The following is a 14,935-nucleotide window of genomic DNA, read 5'->3' on the forward strand; positions in this document are numbered from 1 at the left end:
CTCTTAGCAGCCGACAGGCAACACCTACTAATGTCAGGAACCAGATCTCTCAGCAGCAGACAGGTAACACCTACTAATGTCAGGAACCAGGTCTATCAGCAGCAGACAGGTAAAACATACCTGTGACAAGAGTTAGATCTCTCAGCAACAGACAGGTAACACATACCAGTGACAAGAGCCAGATCTCTCAGCAGCAGACAGGTAACACCTACCTGTGTCAAGAGCCAGATCTCTCAGCAGCAGACAGGTAACACATACCAGTGAAAAGAGCCAGGCCTCTCAGCAGCAGACAGGTAACACCTGCCAGTGTCAGGAGCCAGACCTCTCAGCAGCAGACAGGTAACACCTACTAATGTCAGGAACCAGACCTCTCAGCAGCAGACAGGCAACACCTACTAATGTCAGGAACCAGACCTCTCAGCAGCAGACAGGTAACACCAACTAATGTCAGGAACCAGACCTGTCAGCAGCAGACAGGTAACACCTGCCAGTGTCAGGAACCACATCTCTCACCAGCAGACAGGTAACACCTACCAGTGTCAGAAGCCAGATCTCTCAGCGGCAGACAGGTGACACCTGCCAGTGTCAGGAGCCAGATCTCTCAGCAGCAGACAGGTAACACCTACCATTGTCAGGAACCAGATCTCTCACCAGCAGACAGGGAACACCTACCAGTGTCAGGAACCAGATCTCTCAGCAGCAGACAGGTAACACCTTCCAGTGTCAGGAACCAGATCTCTCAGCAGCAGACAGGTCAGGAACCAGAATTCTCAGCAGCAGGCAGGTAAAACCTATCAGTGTCAGAAGCCAGATCTCTCAGCAGCAGACAGGTAACACCTACCAGTGTCAAGAGCCAGACCTCTCAGCAGCAGACAGGTAACACTTACCACTGTTCTCTTATGTGGCGTGCAGGTTATTATGGTCCCTCATGCAGTGTCTTGTTGAGTTAGACTGTACGGCCACGTTGAGCTAGCTTTTATGTTGACCTCTGTGTCCTGAGTCAATTTTGATATTGAATCGATCTTTGACTCCTATTGTGAGTTTCATCCGGTGTTTATGCTAGCCTCCCATGTGGAAGTTCTTCTTGTGTTGACCTAGCCCAGTGTAATGTTCATGTCCCATTGGACACTCATGTTGAGGTTGAGGTTCACTATGAGTCATGCTTAGATTTGCCTTGATGTTTATCACAAGTTGACTCTGAACAGGGACCAAACTGTAACCCATATCGGTCCCTAATTATCGCACTTGGTCTGGTTCCCGCATACTCAGTTTTTTATGGGGCCTTTCATTGAGTGATTGTGCTTGAGAGACAAGGCGCTGACTGGGAAGCAACGATTAAACACAGAGTGAACCTGATTAAACATTGGATGTATCTGGCATTCTGGTGGAAGTATCTGTGTATTCCATCACCACTGCCAATTGATGTCAAAGGAGGCCTAATGGTTCATGGCGAGAGATACTGGTTTCTGCTTCATCGGTGGCCTCAGGTTATTCTCTTACTCATTGTGTGTCCGGATATTGCTAGTATCTCTACTGATAAACATCTCTAGGGAGGAGCTTGCCGATTTCAGCCTTTTCACTAGGGTTCGGTGCCGGATTATGGGCCCTCATCTGCTGTCCTTGGAAATTTTAGCGGCTGTGGATTAACATGAGTAACATACATATTTCTGCAGCAACAGTAGATAAATGCCAGTCATATCACAGGTCTGCTTTGTAAACATGTAGATTCACAATGAGCTCATATTGGACCAGTAAGGCTTCCATCTCTAATGTGACTCATATTATACCACAAAGTCCATCCCTCTGTTACTCTCCTCCTACCCCTGAGGAGCCATCTTTACTTGTTTTATTGACAGGATATGAAAGAACATAACTCAACAGCTCATGACTTTAACCTGAAGAGGGGCTGTCCCTTTGTATCCCATCAACCTGCACCCAGTGACTACAGAAACACTACCACATCACCAAATTTCAGCTAATGTGTTTTTCCCTTCTGTGTTCACAGGGCGAGTCTGGTGCCGCAGGTGGTCCTGGTAAGACCGGCCCCGTTGGTCCTCAGGGTCCTCCCGGAAAGCAAGGAACGGAAGGTCTACGAGGCATCCCCGGTCCTGTGGTGAGTTTTGAGGGTATACAACCTTTAGCACGCATCTTTTAGCACGCACTACCATTACCACGCATCTGTTTCAATGCATACCATTACAACGCATAGCGCTTTGAGGCGATCTGACTTAGGGAATGGCTAGTGAATAGGTTAATTTACTATCCAATAACCTTCCCTAGTGTCCACGGGGACTGGTGTTGGAATAGTAAATTAAACTATTCACTATCCAGCACCCAAAGCACTATGCGTTGTAAAGGTATCGCTTTGTAAAAAATGCGTGGTAATGGTATGCGTGGTAAAAGTGTGCGTGCTAACATCATACATCCGTATTGAGAAGAGCGTAAAGACCAAGAAGTGGGGAGTATTCAGCTCAGTAAATGAGGCTGGGATGCACCTTTGATGTCTGAAGCCACATATCACAAGGTGTACTGGACCTTTCAGCTGTGATGGCCTATATGATGTCTACATAATGGGAAACATGGCAAAAAATAGTTAATTAGGGTTTTAATCCGGTGGCTCAGACCTGTGTTTGTAGCGAAACATAGGCATAGTCTTTGAGACCCGCCATGGACTGATTTGTTTGACGTGAGGTTCACGGTTGGTTAGTATTGTGGTTGGGTGGGGAGATGGCCCTGTGTGGGGCAGACCCTTGGCATGTGGGTATAAACACTTGAGTGAGTCGGGCCACAACCCAGAACAATGCGTCTTGCACAAACAAACTCTCACTGTTTGGAAACCATCTTTCTGGTGATAGCATTTACCAATGCTCAGATCTAAGGGATCTGGTTGGTGGTTGGGTATTCATAGCTCAGGTCTAAGGACCACCCATCCTTCCACTAAACACCACCCTGAGGTCCATTGGCATCTGACGATTCTGTTGTTCATTACCTGTCTCCCATTGTCCTTTTGATTCCACCATCTCGTGCGCAGTTGGCTTGGATTGACTCATTGAAGCGATGTGATTCAGAGCAAGCACTACATGAGGCCTCTCAGTCTCTGACTCACTCGTTAGGTAAGAGCAGAATGGGGTTAGAATTAAAAAGAGGGTTTAGGCTGTATAACGAAGCACAACCAAGACATAACCTAACATAGCAGCATAACTTTCATTTCTAAAGCACATGCTCACTCTACGGGGCATCTTGGTGCTCAATAACAGATGTGTATGGTCACCAAACCCCATGGTACCTCAGAAGGATGATAGGCTGAGGAGACATGCCAGGATTTGAACCCGTGACCAGGAGGTAAGCTAAAGCTTCCTGAGAAACATTGAGGGTCAAAGACTCGGGACAACAGATTCATACTAGAAACATCTTAAGGTGAGGATTAGTCATTCTTTGGAAGAGGTTGAGGTGGGGCATTGGTACTAATGACTTGAGAAGATAAATAATGGATCTTCCCTGGGGCAGTCAGCAGCACGTTAGCGGGGATGGACTTCAGAAGGCTGGGAAGGGGGTGGGGGGGGGGGGGTATTTGGTCAAGAAGCAGCACGGCTGGCATTGGACTTTATATGTCAGTGGTTGGAAGCAGGTGAAGAAGAAGGTGGTGCACTGCGAGGTGGGGGTTAGTTCATCCTGAGTGAAGGTGGTGCACTGCGAGGTGGGGGTTAGTTCATCCTGAGTGAAGGTGGTGCACTGCGAGGTGGGGGTTAGTTCATCCTGAGTGAAGGTGGTGCACTGCGAGGTGGGGGTTAGTTCATCCTGAGTGAAGGTGGTGCACTGCGAGGTGGGGATAGTTCATCCTGAGTGAAGGTGGTGCACTGCGAGGTGGGGGTTAGTTCATCGTGAGTGAAGGTGGTGCACTGGTGCAGTGCGAGGTGGGAGTTAGTTCATCCTGAGTGAAGTTGGTGCAATGGTGCAGTGCGAGGTGGGAGTTAGTTCATCCTTAGAGAAGGTGGTGTCCTGGTGCAGTGCACTTAAGAAGAAGTGGGTAGGTCTGTCCCCGGAAGTGGAGCATCCTTAGCAGAGTGGTAGGCTGTAGAAAGTGGGAGAAGGTTTATCTTTACAGAAGGTATTACACTTTATAGGAAGTGGTGCAGTATTTTCAGAATGTTCTGTAGAAGGTGGGAGCCTGGGTGGAATTGGAGGCGGAACCCCCTTTGATACTACTTTGAAAGTAGGCTAGGCCACTTCACAGAGGAGGTGGTGGAGCATAGGTTGGGGCTGATGGAAGTGGGGTGGTATTGGAATCGATTTCGGAAGCATTGGTCGGCCCGCCTTCAAAGAAGAAGAGCTTTGGTGCAGTGGAGTTTAAAAGATTGTGAACCAGAGTAGGAGTGAGAGTGGGCGAGTGGTAGGTAGGATGGTCCCTGGGAGGCAGGATGGGAGATGGTGGAATATGACAGGGGTGAAAATGGAAATTCCCAAACTCGCTGGCTGGTTGCATCTCTAGCTGAGAAAGTGGGAGTAATGCAGGTGAGGGGCTCGTTTGTTGGTCTTCAGAGGTGTTTATTTATGCCTTCTGTACAGCAGTGGGCAGCCCTCGCTGTCCGATCAGGGGCAGCGAGGGCCTCACCCCCGGAGCCTACCCTCAGACTAGCTTGATGAGGTGACAGTGCTGAGCATATATTCACAGACATTTGTCATCTTACACGTTTCTTTCTTTCTCTTCCTATGTGCAGGGACAGCAAGGACAGCCTGGTGCAACCGGTCAGGCAGGACCACCTGGTCCAGTGGTAAGTGCCCACTCACTAGAAGAACACTGCCCCAAGAAGTCTGAATAGTGTCTGATGTGCTCAGAGCTTCTGGTGTCTGTTGTTGTCTTGGGTGTGTTTCGTCATCTGCCCTCAGATGTCCTTGTGTCTGACGATACCCTAAGCTGTGTTTCAGCGTCTATCCTGAGAGCATATTGTGTCTGCTGTTGCCTTGGGTGTGTTTCAGCATGTGTTCTCAGAGCTTCTGGTGTCTGACGCTGCCTCTTAGGTGTGTTTCAGCATGTGTTCTCAGAGCTTCTGGTGTCTGTTGTTGCCTTGGGTGTGTTTCAGCATGTGTTCTCAGAGCGTCTGGTGTCTGTTGTTGCCTTGGGTGTGTTTCAGCATGTGTTCTAAGAGCTTCTGGTGTCTGACGCCGCCTCTCAGGTAATTTTCAGCATGTGTTCTCAGAGCTTCTGGTGTCTGTTGTTGCCTTGGGTGTGTTTCAGCATGTGTTCTCAGAGCTTCTGGTGTCTGTTGTTGCCTTGGGTGTGTTTCAGCATGTGTTCTAAGAGCTTCTGGTGTCTGACGCTGCCTCTCAGGTGAGTTTCAGCATGTGTTCTCAGAGCTTATGGTGTCTGTTGTTGCTTTGGGTGTGTTTCAGCATGTGTTCTAAGAGCTTCTGGTGTCTGACGCTGCCTCTCAGGTGAGTTTCAGCATGTGTTCTCAGAGCTTCCGGTGTCTGTTGTTGCCTTGGGTGTGTTTCAGCATGTGTTCTCAGAGCCTCTGGTGTCTGTTGTTGCCTTAGGTATGTTTCAGTGTCTGTGCTCAGTGCTTCTGGTGTCTGTTGTTGCCTTGGGTGTGTTTCAGCACGTGTCATCAGAGCTTCTGGTGTCTGTTGATGCCTTGGGTGTGTTTTAGCCTCTGTCCTCAGAGCTTCTGGTGTCTGTTGTTGCCTTAGGTATGTTTCAGTGTCTGTGCTCAGTGCTTCTGGTGTCTGTTGTTGCCTTGGGTGTGTTTCAGCACGTGTCATCAGAGCTTCTGGTGTCTGTTGATGCCTTGGGTGTGTTTTAGCCTCTGTCCTCAGAGCTTCTGGTGTCTGTTGTTGCCTTGGGTGTGTTTCAGTATCTGAGCTCAGAACCTCTGGTGTCTGTTGTTGCCTTGGGTGTGTTTCAGCATGTGTTCTAAGAGCTTCTGGTGTCTGTTGTTGCCTTGGGTGTGTTTCAGCATGTGTTCTCAGAGCTTCTGGTGTCTGTTGTTGCCTTGGGTGTGTTTCAGCATGTGTTCTCAGAGCCTCTGGTGTCTGTTGTTGCCTTAGGTATGTTTCAGTATCTGTGCTCAGTGCTTCTGGTGTCTGTTGTTGCCTTGGGTGTGTTTCAGTTTGTGTCATCAGAGCTTCTGGTGTCTGTTGATGCCTTGGGTGTGTTTTAGCCTCTATCCTCAGAGCTTCTGGTGTCTGTTGTTACCTTGGGTGTGTTTCAATATCTGTGATCAGTGCTTCTGGTGTCTGTTGTTGCCTTGGGTGTGTTTCAGCACGTGTCATCAGAGATTCTGGTGTCTGTTGTTGCCTTGGGTGTGTTTCGGCATCTGAGCTCAGAACCTCTGGTGTCTGTTGTTGCCTTGGGTGTGTTTCAGCATCTGTACTCAGAGCCTCTGGTGTCTGTTGTTGCCTTGGGTGTGTTTCAGCATCTGTACTCAGAGCCTCTGGTGTCTGTTGTTGCCTTGAGTGTGTTTTGATATCTATCCTCAGATCTCCTGGTGTCTGACACTGCCCCGTGTGTTTCAGCTTCTGTGCACAGAGCCTCTGGTGTCTGTTGATACCTTGGGTGTGTTTTAGCATCTCTGCTCAGATAGTCTGGTGTCTGTTCGTAGGCCTGGGTGTAGTTCGCATAGTTTTGCTACACGGAACTCCGCGATGTTCCGCGAGTGGTGGAGTGTATTGCGAACTGCAGTTTGTGCTGGTATTCCTGGGTAGAAATTCTACCAGAGCAGCAACTCGCGCTCGCGAACTTACTGTTCGCGATCGCAAACTTACAGTTTGCAGGGAAAAAACGCCACAGCATATTGCAAACCACCCAGGCCTAGTCTGTTGTTGCCTTGGGTGTGTTTTAGCATCTGTGCTCAGAGCTTCTGGTGTCTGTTGTTGCCTTGGGTGTGTTTTGGTATCCTCAGTTCTCCTGGTGTCTGACACTGCCCCTCAGGTGTGTTTTAGCTTCTGTGCACAGAGCATCTGGTGTCTGTTGTTGCCTTGGGTGTGTTTAGGTATCCTCAGCTCTCCTGGTGTCTGACACTGCCCCTCAGGTGTGTTTCCGCTTCTGTTCACAGAGCTTCTGGTGTCTGTTGTTTCCTTGGGTGTGTTTTATCATCTGTGCTCAGAGCCTCTGGTGTCTGTTGTTGCTTTGGGTCTGTTTCCTTGTCTATCCTCAGCTCTCCTGGTGTCTGACACTGCCCCTCAGGTGTGTCTCAGCGTCTGCTACCTGAAATGCTGTTGTCTGATTCTGCTCCCCTGTGTGTCTCGGTGCTACCCTGATGTGTGTCTCTTTTCTCTCTGTAGCTGTCACCCCTCAGACCAAGGGTTACCCTCCAACAGCTCCTGCTTGTGCCCAGGTGCCCACTAACCCTCTGCTTCTTTTGTACAGGGTCCCTCCGGCCTTCCTGGATTGAAGGGAGATTCTGGTCCAAAGGGAGAGAAGGTAAGAGCAGTTCCATCTGGGGTGAAGGGGGTTGATATTGCGTGCCCCGGGATGGGGACACAGAACGCTGCACACCATAGCTCGGTCCTGCACACTGCCACTGAACACGGACCCCCCACGGCTTAGGTTTCTCCATGTATGACTTGTTAGTCCCCAGAAGCAGAGATTGGCCAGGCCTCCTCAGGAAGATAACATTCTGAATACCTTCCCATATATCTGTATCGCCATGCCTGGGGGGCCCAGGGGACGATGCCAGCATTTGGGTTGGCCACACATGCCGGGCACACTCATCGCACAGGTGTCCTGCTTTGCTTGCCCTCTCTAGTCGTTGGCTGTGCTCACTCATCGCACAGGTGTTGTGCTTTGCTCCCCCTCTAGGCGTTGGCTGTGCAAACTCATCGCACAGGTGTTGTGCTTCACTCCCCCCTCTAGTCGTTGGCTGTGCTCACTCATCGCACAGGTGTCCTGCTTCACTCCCCCCTCTAGGTGTTGGCTGTGCACACTCATCGCACAGGTGTTGTGCTTCACTCCCCCCTCTAGTTGTTGGCTGTGCTCACTCATCGCACAAGTGTTGTGCTTCACTCCCCCCTCTAGTCGTTGGCTGTGCTCACTCATCGCACAGGTGTCCTGCTTCACTCCCCCCTCTAGTTGTTGGCTGTGCTCACTCATCGCACAAGTGTTGTGCTTCACTCCCCCCTCTAGTCGTTGGCTGTTCTCACTCATCGCACAGGTGTTGTACTTCGCACCCCCCTCTAGTTGTTGGCTGTGCTCACTCATCGCACAAGTGTTGTGCTTCGCTCCCCCCTCTAGTCGTTGGCTGTGCTCACTCATCGCACAAGTGTTGTGCTTCGCCCCCCACCTGGTGTTAACTGTGCTCACTCATTGTACAGGTGTTGTGTTTCGCTCCCCCGTCTAGGTGTAAATGTAAATTGTAAATGTAAATTGATACTTGTATAGCGCACTACTCACCCACAAGGGTCTCAAGGCGCTTGTACGAATACCGCTGTGGAACCCATCCTGGCTTTCCCTGTGAGGCGTCCACTCCTGGGCACCCCCAAGGTGGAGGCCAGGCATTCTTAGCGTTGTGGGGGCCGTTGTGGAGATTAAGCAAGCTATTGCCCAGAGTTGCAGAGTGGGACTCCATGATTGGAATAGGCACCGAGGTGAGAATAATAAGGTCCATGAAATTTTGAGCCCAAGACCCGCCGAGATGGGGAATTGAACCCTGGTCCCGGGCTAGACCTCTGCATCAGGGTCTGCCGCTCTAATCATTGAGCCACATTTCTCCAGGTGTTGGCTGAGCTCACTCATCGCACAGGTGTTGTGCTCCGCTCCCCTCTACTCGTTGGCTGTGCTCACTCATCGCGCAGGTGTTGTGCTTCGCTCCCTCTTCTAGGCGTTGGCTGAGCTCACTCATCGCACAGGTGTTGTGCTTCGCCCCCCCCCCGAAGCGTTCACTGTGCTCACTCATCGCACAGGTGTTGTGCTTCGCTCCCTCTCTAGTCGTTGGCTGTACGCACTCATCTCACAGGTGTTGTGCTTCGTCCCACCCCCACCCAGGTGTTGACTGTGCTCACTCATCGCACAGGTGTTGTGCTTTGCTCCCCCTCTAGGCTTTGGCTGTTCACCCTCATCGAACAGGTGTTGTGCTTCACTCCCCCCTTTAGGCGTTGGCTGTGCTCTCTCATCGCACAGGTGTTGTGTTTCGCTCCCCCGTCTAGGCTTTGGCTGAGCTCACTCATCGCATAGGTGTTGTGCTTTGCTTCCCTCTCTAGTCGTTGGCTGTGCTCACTCATCGCACATGTGTTGTGCTTCACTCCCCACTCATCGCACAGGTGTTGTGCTTCGCCCCCCCAGATGTTGGCTGAGCACACTCATCGCACAGATGTTGTGCTTCGCTACCTCTTCTAGGCGTTGGCTGTGCTCTCTCATTGCACAGGTGTTGTGTTTCGCTCCCCCGTCTAGGCGTTGGCTGAGCTCACTTATCGCACAGGTGTTGTGCTCCGCTCCCCTCTAGTCTTTGGCTGTGTTCACTCATCGCACAGGTGTTGTGCTTCGCTACCTCTTCTAGGCGTTGGCTGTGCAAACTCATCGCACGGGTGTTGTGTTTCGCTCCCCCGTCTAGGTGTTGGCTGAGCTCACTCATCGCACAGGTGTTGTGCTCCGCTCTCCTCTAGTCGTTGGCTGTGCACCCTCATCGCACAGGTGTTGTGCTTCACTCCCCCCTCGAGTCATTGGCTGTGCACACTCATCTCACAGGTGTTGTGCTTCGCTCCCCCCAGGTGTTGGCTGTGCTCACTCATCGCACAGGTGTTGTGTTTCACTCCCCGTCTAGGCGTTGGCTGTGCTCACTCATCTCCCAGGTGTTGTGCCTCATTCCCCCCCTAGGCATTGGCTGTGCTCTCTTATCTCACAGGTGTTGTGCTTCACTCCCCCCTCTAGGCGTTGGCTGTGCTCTCTCATTGCACAGGTGTTGTGTTTCGCTCCCCCGTCTAGGCGTTGGCTGAGCTCACTTATCGCACAGGTGTTGTGCTCCACTCCCCTCTAGTCGTTGGCTGTGCTCACTCATCGCACAGGTGTTGTGCTTCGCTACCTCTTCTAGGCGTTGGCTGTGCAAACTCATCGCACGGGTGTTGTGTTTCGCTCCCCCGTCTAGTCGTTGGCTGAGCTCACTCATCGCACAAGTGTTGTGCTCCGCTCTCCTCTAGTCGTTGGCTGTGCACCCTCATCGCACAGGTGTTGTGCTTCACTCCCCCCTCGAGTCATTGGCTGTGCACACTCATCTCACAGGTGTTGTGCTTCACTCCCCCCAGGTGTTGGCTGTGCTCACTCATCGCACAGGTGTTGTGCTTCGCCCCCCCAGATGTTGGCTGAGCACACTCATCGCACAGATGTGGTGCTTCGCTACCTCTTCTAGGCGTTGGCTGTGCTCTCTCATTGCACAGGTGTTGTGTTTCGCTCCCCCGTCTAGGGGTTGGCTGAGCTCACTTATCGCACAGGTGTTGTGCTCCGCTCCCCTCTAGTCTTTGGCTGTGTTCACTCATCGCACAGGTGTTGTGCTTCGCTACCTCTTCTAGGCGTTGGCTTTGCAAACTCATCGCACGGTGTTGTGTTTCGCTCCCCCGTCTAGGTGTTGGCTGAGCTCACTCATCGCACAGGTGTTGTGCTCCGCTCTCCTCTAGTCGTTGGCTGTGCACCCTCATCGCACAGGTGTTGTGCTTCACTCCCCCCTCGAGTCATTGGCTGTGCACACTCATCTCACAGGTGTTGTGCTTCGCTCCCCCCAGGTGTTGGCTGTGCTCACTCATCGCACAGGTGTTGTGTTTCGCTCCCCGTCTAGGCGTTGGCTGTGCTCACTCATCTCACAGGTGTTGTGCCTCATTCCCCCCCTAGGCATTGGCTGTGCTCTCTCATCGAACAGGTGTTGTGCTTCACTCCCCCCTTTAGGCGTTGGCTGTGCTCTCTCATCGCACAGGTGTTGTGTTTCGCTCCCCCGTCTAGGCTTTGGCTGAGCTCACTCATCGCATAGGTGTTGTGCTTTGCTTCCCTCTCTAGTCGTTGGCTGTGCTCACTCATCGCACATGTGTTGTGCTTCACTCCCCACTCATCGCACAGGTGTTGTGCTTCGCCCCCCCAGATGTTGGCTGAGCACACTCATCGCACAGATGTTGTGCTTCGCTACCTCTTCTAGGCGTTGGCTGTGCTCTCTCATTGCACAGGTGTTGTGTTTCGCTCCCCCGTCTAGGCGTTGGCTGAGCTCACTTATCGCACAGGTGTTGTGCTCCGCTCCCCTCTAGTCTTTGGCTGTGTTCACTCATCGCACAGGTGTTGTGCTTCGCTACCTCTTCTAGGCGTTGGCTGTGCAAACTCATCGCACGGGTGTTGTGTTTCGCTCCCCCGTCTAGGTGTTGGCTGAGCTCACTCATCGCACAGGTGTTGTGCTCCGCTCTCCTCTAGTCGTTGGCTGTGCACCCTCATCGCACAGGTGTTGTGCTTCACTCCCCCCTCGAGTCATTGGCTGCGCACACTCATCTCACAGGTGTTGTGCTTCGCTCCCCCCAGGTGTTGGCTGTGCTCACTCATCGCACAGGTGTTGTGTTTCACTCCCCGTCTAGGCGTTGGCTGTGCTCACTCATCTCACAGGTGTTGTGCCTCATTCCCCCCCTAGGCATTGGCTGTGCTCTCTTATCTCACAGGTGTTGTGCTTCACTCCCCCCTCTAGGCGTTGGCTGTGCTCTCTCATTGCACAGGTGTTGTGTTTCGCTCCCCCGTCTAGGCGTTGGCTGAGCTCACTTATCGCACAGGTGTTGTGCTCCACTCCCCTCTAGTCGTTGGCTGTGCTCACTCATCGCACAGGTGTTGTGCTTCGCTACCTCTTCTAGGCGTTGGCTGTGCAAACTCATCGCACGGGTGTTGTGTTTCGCTCCCCCGTCTAGTCGTTGGCTGAGCTCACTCATCGCACAAGTGTTGTGCTCCGCTCTCCTCTAGTCGTTGGCTGTGCACCCTCATCGCACAGGTGTTGTGCTTCACTCCCCCCTCGAGTCATTGGCTGTGCACACTCATCTCACAGGTGTTGTGCTTCACTCCCCCCAGGTGTTGGCTGTGCTCACTCATCGCACAGGTGTTGTGCTTCGCCCCCCCAGATGTTGGCTGAGCACACTCATCGCACAGATGTTGTGCTTCGCTACCTCTTCTAGGCGTTGGCTGTGCTCTCTCATTGCACAGGTGTTGTGTTTCGCTCCCCCGTCTAGGCGTTGGCTGAGCTCACTTATCGCACAGGTGTTGTGCTCCGCTCCCCTCTAGTCTTTGGCTGTGTTCACTCATCGCACAGGTGTTGTGCTTCGCTACCTCTTCTAGGCGTTGGCTGTGCAAACTCATCGCACGGGTGTTATGTTTCGCTCCCCCGTCTAGGTGTTGGCTGAGCTCACTCATCGCACAGGTGTTGTGCTCCGCTCTCCTCTAGTCGTTGGCTGTGCACCCTCATCGCACAGGTGTTGTGCTTCACTCCCCCCTCGAGTCATTGGCTGTGCACACTCATCTCACAGGTGTTGTGCTTCGCTCCCCCCAGGTGTTGGCTGTGCTCACTCATCGCACAGGTGTTGTGTTTCGCTCCCCGTCTAGGCGTTGGCTGTGCTCACTCATCTCACAGGTGTTGTGCCTCATTCCCCCCCTAGGCATTGGCTGTGCTCTCTCATCTCACAGGTGTTGTGCTTCACTCCCCCTCTAGGCGTTGGCTGTGCTCTCTCATTGCACAGGTGTTGTGTTTCGCTCCCCCGTCTAGGCGTTGGCTGAGCTCACTTATCGCACAGGTGTTGTGCTCCACTCCCCTCTAGTCGTTGGTGTGCTCACTCATCGCACAGGTGTTGTGCTTCGCTACCTCTTCTAGGCGTTGGCTGTGCAAACTCATCGCACAGGTGTTGTGTTTCGCTCCCCCGTCTAGTCGTTGGCTGAGCTCACTCATCGCACAGGTGTTGTGCTCCGCTCTCCTCTAGTCGTTGGCTGTGCACCCTCATCGCACAGGTGTTGTGCTTCACTCCCCCCTCGAGTCATTGGCTGTGCACACTCATCTCACAGGTGTTGTGCTTCGCTCCCCCCAGGTGTTGGCTGTGCTCACTCATCGCACAGGTGTTGTGTTTCACTCCCCGTCTAGGCGTTGGCTGTGCTCACTCATCTCACAGGTGTTGTGCCTCATTCCCCCCCTAGGCATTGGCTGTGCTCTCTTATCTCACAGGTGTTGTGCTTCACTCCCCCCTCTAGGCGTTGGCTGTGCTCTCTCATTGCACAGGTGTTGTGTTTCGCTCCCCCGTCTAGGCGTTGGCTGAGCTCACTTATCGCACAGGTGTTGTGCTCCACTCCCCTCTAGTCGTTGGCTGTGCTCACTCATCGCACAGGTGTTGTGCTTCGCTACCTCTTCTAGGCGTTGGCTGTGCAAACTCATCGCACGGGTGTTGTGTTTCGCTCCCCCGTCTAGTCGTTGGCTGAGCTCACTCATCGCACAAGTGTTGTGCTCCGCTCTCCTCTAGTCGTTGGCTGTGCACCCTCATCGCACAGGTGTTGTGCTTCACTCCCCCCTCGAGTCATTGGCTGTGCACACTCATCTCACAGGTGTTGTGCTTCACTCCCCCCAGGTGTTGGCTGTGCTCACTCATCGCACAGGTGTTGTGCTTCGCCCCCCCAGATGTTGGCTGAGCACACTCATCGCACAGATGTTGTGTTTCGCTCCCCGTCTAGGCGTTGGCTGTGCTCACTCATCTCACAGGTGTTGAGCTTCATTCCCTGGCTTTTGTAGTTTGGTTTGCCCTGTTCCCATCATGCACTGGGACAGGAACAGACTAATTTGCATACAGCCAGGTTCTGAAACTGGGATGGTGCAGTGAGCTAAAAAACGGTGTTGGATCTAGCCCTGATCTCTTGACTGGGTGAGAGCTTTCTGCTTAATTCAGAGACTCTGTCCCTCACCACCCCTTGTTGTAAATATTTTTGTCCACCCTAAGCGTGGAAGGGTATTCTCAGATGTGAGACCCTTGCTCATTGCACCATCAGGATTCAAGCAAACCGGGCCGAAGACGGCTGTAATGCCAGAAACCGGTCCCCGGGAGCTTGTTTCCTTCCCAGTGTAAGAATTGGCTTTTGTAGTTTGGTTTGCCCTGTTCCCATCATGCACTGGGACAGGAACAGACTAATTTGCATACAGCCAGGTTCTGAAACTGGGATGGTGCAGTGAGCTAAAAAACGGTGTTGGATCTAGCCCTGATCGCTTGACTGGGTGAGAGCTTTCTGCTTAATTCAGAGACTCTGTCCCTCACCACCCCTTGTTGTAAATATTTTTGTCCACCCTAAGCGTGGAAGGGTATTCTCAGATGTGAGACCCTTGCTCATTGCACCATCAGGATTCAAGCAAACCGGGCCGAAGACGGCTGTAATGCCAGAAACCGGTCCCCGGGAGCTTGTTTCCTTCCCAGTGTAAGAATTGGCTTTTGTAGTTTGGTTTGCCCTGTTCCCATCATGCACTGGGACAGGAACAGACTAATTTGCATACAGCCAGGTTCTGAAACTGGGATGGTGCAGTGAGCTAAAAAACGGTGTTGGATCTAGCCCTGATCTCTTGACTGGGTGAGAGCTTTTTGCTTAATTCAGAGACTCTGTCCCTCACCACCCCTTGTTGTAAATATTTTTGTCCACCCTAAGCGTGGAAGGGTATTCTCAGATGTGAGACCCTTGCTCATTGCACCATCAGGATTCAAGCAAACCGGGCCGAAGACGGCTGTAATGCCAGAAACCGGTCCCTGGGAGCTTGTTTCCTTCCCAGTGTAAGAATTGGCTTTTGTAGTTTGGTTTGCCCTGTTCCCATCATGCACTGGGACAGGAACAGACTAATTTGCATACAGCCAGGTTCTGAAACTGGGATGGTGCAGTGAGCTAAAAAACGGTGTTGGATCTAGCCCTGATCTCTTGACTGGGTGAGAGCTTTCTGCTTAATTCAGAGACTCTGTCCCTCACCACCCCTTGTTGTAA

General features: G+C 52.2%; 1 protein-coding gene across 1 annotated transcript in view; it reads left to right on the forward strand.

Moving 5' to 3' along the window:
• The window catches only part of COL11A2 (collagen type XI alpha 2 chain), a 375,761-nt gene that overhangs the window by 332,675 nt on the left and 28,151 nt on the right, over window positions 1-14,935 (forward strand). The window contains exons 56-58 of the mRNA XM_086920653.1: window positions 2,006-2,113; window positions 4,719-4,772; window positions 7,367-7,420. Of these exons, the coding sequence (XP_086776779.1) occupies window positions 2,006-2,113; window positions 4,719-4,772; window positions 7,367-7,420 (216 nt within the window). The remainder of the gene's footprint in view (window positions 1-2,005; window positions 2,114-4,718; window positions 4,773-7,366; window positions 7,421-14,935) is intronic.

This window comes from Lissotriton vulgaris, chromosome 5 (assembly GCF_964263255.1).
Source record: "Lissotriton vulgaris chromosome 5, aLisVul1.2, whole genome shotgun sequence".
NCBI classification, from domain to species: Eukaryota; Metazoa; Chordata; class Amphibia; order Caudata; family Salamandridae; genus Lissotriton; species Lissotriton vulgaris.